This window comes from Lissotriton vulgaris, chromosome 12 (genome assembly GCF_964263255.1).
Source record: "Lissotriton vulgaris chromosome 12, aLisVul1.2, whole genome shotgun sequence".
Classification (NCBI taxonomy): domain Eukaryota; kingdom Metazoa; phylum Chordata; class Amphibia; order Caudata; family Salamandridae; genus Lissotriton; species Lissotriton vulgaris.
In genome coordinates, this window is record NC_141700.1 from 498925088 (window position 1) to 498933403 (window position 8316).

An 8316-nucleotide genomic window follows, 5' to 3' on the forward strand; every position below is an offset into this window, starting at 1 on the left:
CTCTGGTGAAATAGCTCCGCCCCATGAGGCACATATTCGTATCTCAGTCAGCAGAGCCTCTGAACCTCGAGTTTGGATTCTGATGATCATGGGGTATTTGAATGTGGTTATGAACCAAGGAGACAGGGAAGGGCCTTTATCTTGGCAAGCTGGGGCAATGAATCTCTAAGAGAGACAAATACAGTCGTAGATACATTTTTCACGCCTCCCCTGTGTTTGTGTGAGGACAGGCCAGATGAATCTGGTATTTCTTCAATAAAGAACAGGAACACAGTCTTTGTTCTGAGGTCTTTCCGAAGAGACAGGAGAATAAAGGAGTTCACAGTGCCGTAAGGTTAGAGTTCATGAAACAAAGTTATTTTTTTCTTTGTACTGTGGTTTTCTGGCACCGGGGATGATAAAATTCAAAGAGGGGGAGTGACTGTCTACTTCAGACCTTTTTTCAGCAAATGTAACTTCTCGTTTTAAGCTAATTGTGTAATAGGGCATTGCTCGGCAAAGGAGCAGGGCATGTGGCAAGACAGGATTACCCGCATTTGCCACAAAATTCAAAAAGAATAATACCATTGTCCCTGCTACTGTTGTGATTCAGCACAGATTTGTAGCAAAGGATAATTATGATACAGGATTGCATATTACAAGAATTTTGTGCTGTGATTTCCAGCTCCACCCATTTATGACATTATTGTCCAGAAGACTTGCACGACATTTCCTAAGAGTGAAGAATCTCCAGACTGTTTGTAACTTCCTTTTCCTCACACAAACCCTGCAGTTCTCACATAAACTACACAGAGGCGATGTGAGAAGAGTCGCGCCGGCGGGCTACAGACTTCAGACCTATCTTTGGATGTTTGCCATGGATCCCGTGAATGCTACTGTGGAATATGGGACACAGAGTCGTTCAGCTCCTGGTGACCAGTGGGTTGGAGATGTGCTAGTCCCTAGCCTTTTTGCAGGATTTTGTTTCCTTGTTGGAGTTCCTGGGAATGGTTTGGTCATCTGGACCATACTCTGCAAGATCCCCCAGCGTTCCATTACTGTGGTTCTCCTCCTGAACTTGGCGGTGGCAGACTTCCTCGTCTTGATCACGTTGCCCTTGTGGATCCATTCGTTCTGGGACCAGTGGGTGTTCGGGCTGTTTATGTGCAGGTTCCTCACTTACATTGTCAGCTTTACCATGTACGCCAGCGTGTTCTTCCTGACTGTGTTGAGTGTCCAGCGTTTCACAGCTGTGGTCTTTCCCTTTACATCATGGATTTGGCAGAAGAAACAGATCATCTATGGGGTCGTGGTGAGCGTCTGGGCAGTTTCTCTGGCGCTCGCTTGTACTTCCTACATATTCCGTTCCACTACAGAGACCAATGGAACAGTCTTGTGTAATGACTGGACATACACCTCCGATCAGCAAGAACTGGTAGATCTCTTAGTCGAGTTGGTGTTTTGCTTTCTGATTCCCTTCTTAATCATGACCGTTTGTTATGCTTTGGTCATTAGGAGAATGCGACGCATGAAATCCCAGAAAAAGAGCAAGTCTGGGAAATTGATTGCTAGTGTGATAATTGCGTTCTTTGCCTGCTGGATTCCGTACCACATCACGAATATGTTAAATATTTCAGCGGCATCCCTGAGGTCATCAGACCCCAAAATGTCAACTATTTTGGAGAATGCTGCAATAGAGGCAGAAAACATCTCCACCGCCTTGCTATTTTTGAGCAGTTGCTTCAACCCAATACTATACGCCTTCGCTGCTCGGAGTTTCCGCGGAGGGTTAAGAGGGACCAACTTTGAAAAAGTCTTCAGACACATGAACGAGGACTCTGGGGAGAAAGTGGCCAAAAACCTGCACAACTCAATTGCTTCTACAAATCTATCGCTACACAATCCTGCCGGCTCTCTTTGAGTCGCCCGGACATTTTTTTTGTAAATTGAGTCCCTGTACCTTAGTTTTTTAGAAGTATGTATTTTAGGGTACTGCCTTTGGCAAAGGTAATCAGCACCTAGGAGACTGAGGACGACATTTAAGGTAATCACAACATTCAGTGATTTAGAGGCATCCCAGTGCCGCCTGGGCTCCTCTTCCTTAGTATGTGCAGAATTTGACACACATGACTGATTTAGTCTTCAGTTTAGTTGAACAGTTTTCAGTGGCACAATAAAACATCTCACATGCCAGTGATCTAGTGGCATTTATATGATCCTGGGCCAATGACGAGCAAATAGAAGCAATGTATAGACCAAAAAACAGATGGTCTTGGTATCCACTTCAGAAATTATCAGCAGTGCATACTGATGTTGACGAGCCTGTAGGTAACCATTGTTCCCACACACATATACAGCAATATCAAGCCTGCTGGAGGATCCCCGCTTTACACGGGCCCACTAGGAAGTATGGATGGGCCGGCACAAGGCGTGTGCTCACTGGCTGGCAGATTCCAAGGGGCATTCCTAGCCCCATGCAATCTCTGCTGGGGATAGGTGGGTGTTTGCTCTAATATTCATTGGTAAAGTCCTGCTTAGAACCTAGCACACAGCGAGTTGGTTATGCAAAGACATCCAAGTAAAGGGGTTTGACTGGTTCAGTGATTTGTGTGCCCACGCAGGTGTGTTTCACTATACGAATTGCTGCAGTGCTGTCCTAAATCTTGTTACTATTGACTGATTCCATGTAGCCAATGAGATGGTCAGTGCAGGCCCCACTGTGGAAGGAAAACTTTTTATTTAGTATAAAAACGCTGGAAACCAATAGAGTGAAACATTATTTTGCTGAAGGTGGATCAGGGGATGTATGTTGAGGTAGTGGAAGCTGGAGTGTTAGATGCAAGTACATTGTGGTGGTTGTGCTTTAATTTAAGAGGGGAATGCTGGTAAGTGGTGTTGATTGATCTCAAAATTGCTGGCTTAGGAAGGAGGCTTTCTTCTGTTCAGTGAATCCTATAGATATTATCATTTTAATAAGGTGGTGGAGGTCTGTTCATCACAATGTGGAATCCAGTTATTTCGCTTATGGCGTTTTGATTCGATTCCCTCATAACTCGTCTGGAGGAGCAGAGTGGGAGAAGGTGCATATATGTTCAATTATGGGACAAAAGGAAGGTGCTTGTTTGCCTGAGTCCTCATGCATACATGCAAAGAGCAAGAGAGCACAGGACTACTTATGCCTGGCAGCACATACATCGGCCTGGCGAGTAGTTACATTGTGCTTGCAGTATAGATGTCCTGCCTTGTCAGGTTAGTGTGTGTAGCTGCTTAGGTTCTTGAAGATCAGAAGAAGGCAGGTTTATGAGGCTATCAAGTCTAATCAGAAACGCGTATGTTGTTATGCATACTTGTATAGACAACCACAGGGTTCTTTAGTCCACATATCTCTGACTGGTAATTTTATGGCATGAAAGTGCTGGAGGATTATTTTAAAGACAAGCTGAGGTTACTGAAAAGTTATTGCTCATTCCTTCAGCAGATCTACGGACAGTTTCGTATGTGTGAGTTTATTATTCTGATTTAAACAGATTTCTAGGTTTTTCAGTGGCAAGTCTGAAGTTTGAGGATGATTTCATTTTTGATAAAGGATACTTCACGAGTATAAAACGGAAAATTCAGCCGCTGCCCGTGCAGGTAAGAGTGGTGGGGCTGGGTGAGGGTGGATTTCAACAGACGATGAGGAGGGAAAATTAAATAAATAATGAATGTTCCCTCATCATCGTCCGTCGAAATACCCCCCCACCTGGCCCCACCCGGCCCCACCGACCCTACGTTCTTACCTGCACGGGCCAAGGCTGGGAAAATTGCAAAAACAACAGTTGATGGACAGAATGCAGAAAAATGTCATACGTTCACCCCAGTACAGAGATATGGGCCTAAATCCATCATGTTTTTGCTCGCAATGCCATTCCAGTTTGAACCCAGCCAAATGCAAATCAGTCTTGACCCTGTGCCCCATGGGAACAGTCCAGCCCGAACTGCCAAGCCAGGTCCTCCCTGGACTGGAAACAAGCATCCTAGGACCGGTTTCGGACTTTCAGCCCTCATCAGCCAGGATAGCTTGATTCCAGTGGCATGGAAGATTGCAACAACTAAAAAACTAAGCATTGTAAACGTGTTTTGTAGCTGGAGATCTGGTCCGTAGGCACACTTTGGGGAAGCATTGGTGTGGTAGCAGTCAGGCATGGATCATAGATTCACATGTCAGAGATCTGTGAAGTAGTTGGAGGTAAGGTATGTAACCACACATTCCAGTGATCTGCACAAGCAGAAAGACTGGCTGGCGTCCAAGCGGCTCAAGTGGGACATAACACACTGGAGGCTTTGGGTGTCAGAGGACATGGTGGATGGGAGTACATTGAATTTTCCGATGAAATCAGTGGTGCCATTCAAGTGAGGTTTGAAGAGAATGGTTTTATGCATGATTGTCCTCATTATGAGTGTTTTGCCAATCAACTAAAGGGAAAACCTGCACCTCAGATAATTTTCCCAGAGGCATTTCTTCAGTAAAATCCTGAAAAACAAATTCTGGGAACAAATTCTTGGAATGAGGGAAAATGTACAGAAACTGGTGCTCGAAACACTGAAGAATTGGTAGTAAAGTATTTCTGATCCACATACCGGCCGTTGGGGAATGGTGGCATGGCCATGAAGGCAGATGGAATTTGTTAATAGAAATAAATGTTGATAAAATGTTTAGGTAATGCAGCTGTGCGTGTGTATGAAAGTTGTCCAAAACTAACAGCAGAAGATAGGGATATGTTTGAAGCAATTAGACATACATTATATCCTAAAGCGTAGAATAATAATGGAGAGGTATGTTTCATGGAGTGAGGGAAGAAAGCGGAGGGAAATTATTGGGGAAGGAAAGAACTACACGTAATAGTCTAGTAAAGCATGTGCTTTTGAAGACACACGTGACGAACACACAAACAACCAATTTAGGCTGAGTTACGCGAGGGAACATTAGAAAAGAAATATAATTAATGGAGGACCTCTACTGGAATGAGGTGTTGGATGTTGGCAAAAGAACTGCGCATTCAATTGGGGGGTCCATACAGATAATACAAACTTCAATCGGGCCATAACTCATGCTTGAAGTACTCTTTTACCCAGTCTGGAATTTTACAGCAGGAGGTGTATTATTCTGCATAAAAGAAATGGGGTGCAAGAAGCATTACAGCCGTTTTCGTGTTACATGTGTAGGTACAACATGCCATGAGAGGTATAATCAATGTCATATGTACTCAGTTGTGTTTTTGCTCATGTACCTGCCTCAGGTTGCCACTACATTCATGTCTCAGGATGTTAAATCTGGGTAGAGATAAGATTCGCCTCTCATTGTCTCACCAATGCCCCTCCGCGGGGAACGTCTTTTACCACGGAACTTTTACAACGAAACGAAGTACCGTTACGACGCAGGTTTAACAACGAAAGTCATCACAACGACTTTCGCTGGAGGGCGCTCTAGGATAGGTAATCGTTTAATTTACTAATCAACACCATTCCAATAGTAAATTAAACTATTCATTATCCAGTGCCCCCCAACGTAAGTCGCTGTAACAACTTGCGTTGTAAAACCTGTGTCAGAACGGTACGCGTTGTAAAAGCACGCGTTGTACCGTCATACATCCCCCCTCGACTATCTTACAATAACCAGACAACTGAATCGGATGAAGTGTGAGCCCATGAGTTGTTTGCAAGTGTGTAGGCCTTGACCTCTCTGTACTAGGACAGTTTGCAAATGCAAAGTGCAGCAGGTAAGGATGGTTTTGCATACTGCCTCGGGGGGTTGCCGCAGCATAACCTGAGCAATCAAGACACTTGAAGACAACTTCAGGATTTCTAATGTTTGCTCCAGGAGCATCATGTCAGTGTGTGCTCTGTTATACATGTGCTGGGGCACAGCGGTTCGATACCAAAAAAGGGAAGCGGATTCAGAGGAGAGACGTGGTATCCATCATCGTCCACAAAGAAGATTGAACGGATTACAGTTTTGGTCGGTTCAGATTAATTCACACTCCATTCATGCATGCGTTGACCACTCCAACATGGGTCATGAATGGGAGAGTGCTGGGAGGTGTGTCAGTTTTCTGTGTTGCTATACAGGTCAAATCAATTGCATCATTTGCCGTTCAAAGTTATTAAAACGCATATTGGTGAGAGAAATTAAACCTTCAATTCAACTGTTCAGTTCAAAATCAATGTTCATAAACCTAAAATACAGAAACTAAAAACCTGAGTAGTAATCTAAAAACTCTATCCAATAGAGGGGCAGATTTACAAGCCCCTTGCGCCTCTTTTACACCGCTGTTGTGTCACTTTTGTGACGCAGCAGCAGCGCAAAAGATGCGCCATGCTGCGGGGTATTTACAACGTGACGCATCTGGGAGATGTGTCACGTTGTAAAGCCCTGTGCCATAAGGAGGCGTTCCGGAGCGGGGGGGGGGCGTTCCTGCGCAGGAACGCCTCCTAAAAGTGGCTGAGTGAAATCTACAAGATTTCCCTCAGTCACTTTTAGGCCAATGCTGCGTCAAAACCTTGTGCCTGCTTGACGCAGGCGTAAGGCTTGACGCAGCATTGGTCAGATAGGGCGCCACGAGCCTTGCTGGAGCAGCGTCACGCTTGCGACTCAACTCTAGCAATGCGCCGCCTTTACGGCACAGATGCGTCATGCATCTGTGCCGTTTTTGCCCCATTGTGCGCCGCATTGTAAATGCGGCGCACCATTGGTGGCGGAGCTGCGGCGCACAATAACTGACGCATCCCTGGGGATGCACCAGTTATTGCAAATCTGCCCCAATGTGTTTAGTGTAGTATATATATTTACTTTAAGACCTGGAACGTATGCCAAACGTCTGAGCATCAGCATCAGCCGGTACTTCATATCATATGTCCTAATAAACTAGAGAGCACATGCAGAAGAGTCTCTCCGGGCCCAGGAGAAGTGTGGCTCACTGGTTAGAAGCGGCAGACCCTGAAGCAGAAGTCGGCCCGGGACCAGGGTTCAATTCCTGATGCGGCAGGGTCTTGGGTCAATGTCCGCAGACTCGATAATTCTCGCCTAGGTGCCTACGCTAACCATGGGTCCTACTCTGCAACTCTGGGCAATAGCTTGTTTAATCTCCACAACGGCCCCAGCAGCGCCGGGGATGCCTGGCTTCACCTTGGGGGTGCCCTCTCACAGGGAAAGCCAGGACGGGTTCCCCAGCGGTATACAGCGCCAGGACGCCACGTAACGAGGTAACAGTGCGCTTTACAAGTATACATACATTACATTACATAGCTTATAGTTCGGTGACGTGGGCTCAGTTCCCAGCCAGAACCTCCAGAATTCGACTATATCCAATAACCAAAAATGAAATCTGACGAATGTGTGCTTGATAAATGTAGCTATTTCATTGAATAAACAAGGTTGGGGACAAGGGTTTCAAAAGGAATTCACAAGGCAGTTTGACTTTGTTAAGGATTTATAATAAATGAAAAAATCCTACATATGAGACCCATTGCTCACTTGATCTTTAAGTAGATGCTTAACAGATCTATAAAGTATCCTCTCATTCCACTCTTGGGGGAGAGAATCCTTTAATTTAGGTAGATCATGAAATGAGGCTACATTTTGCTCGTTTATGGCTCTTCAATAAATCCCTTTGCAGAAGATTATTTTACTAAACAAGCCTGGTTAAACATCCAGGGGCATATTTACTATTGATTCATGCAAAGCAGGGAAGCCAGCAATGTTGTTGCCCTTTCTTTTACGTGAAACGGTGAGAGCAGAAATGTGCCATGGCTACGAAAATATGATACACTTCTACCCTCTCCTAGCGCTGGTGCAATATGTGCTGCCTAGCGCCAATGCAGGCAACCTTGTGCCATGGTGCAAGGATTCATGTGTTACTAGTTGGATTGTTTGTGTGCAAGAAAAGTTACCTTCCTGAACAAAAACAATCAAATAGGCATTTTCCTCTTTCTATGTGTGATGCAGATGGCGCTGCGCTCTCCTCGGCAGACATACGGATTTGATGCAATCCCGTGTTTACAAACCTCTGTAAATCTGGAATTGCATCAAACCCATGGTTTTATGTGCCTGAACTCCCATGTTTCACCCATTGAACGTCCCCAGCTCGAAATGTAACGTAATGCAGTATAAGCTGCTGCATGCATTACATTTCTTTCAAAGCTCTGCAAGGTGGCACAAAATGCCCCTTTGAATGGCTTTATAAATCTCAGAAATCTCACTAAACCCTTCGTGTTGCCCTTGCATTGCCTTGCCTGACCCAAGGACAACACCAAAAGACTTATTAAATTTGGGCCCAGGTAAGCAGCATCTCTCAGTAA

General features: G+C 45.0%; 1 protein-coding gene across 1 annotated transcript; it reads left to right on the forward strand.

Moving 5' to 3' along the window:
- The first annotated feature begins 789 nt into the window (after nt 1–789).
- On the forward strand, nt 790–2735 carry LOC147677595 (leukotriene B4 receptor 1-like). Its single transcript, XM_086946477.1, has one exon. It carries the CDS (start codon nt 848–850, stop codon nt 1898–1900), a length of 1053 nt encoding a protein of 350 aa, XP_086802603.1. The 5' UTR covers nt 790–847; the 3' UTR covers nt 1901–2735.
- Nucleotides 2736–8316: the final 5581 nt, after the last annotated feature.

Excerpts from the sequence above, each read along its gene's own strand:
- LOC147677595 (XM_086946477.1), top strand. The coding sequence starts at position 848 with ATGTTTGCCATGGATCCCGTGAATGCTACTGTGGAATATGGGACACAG.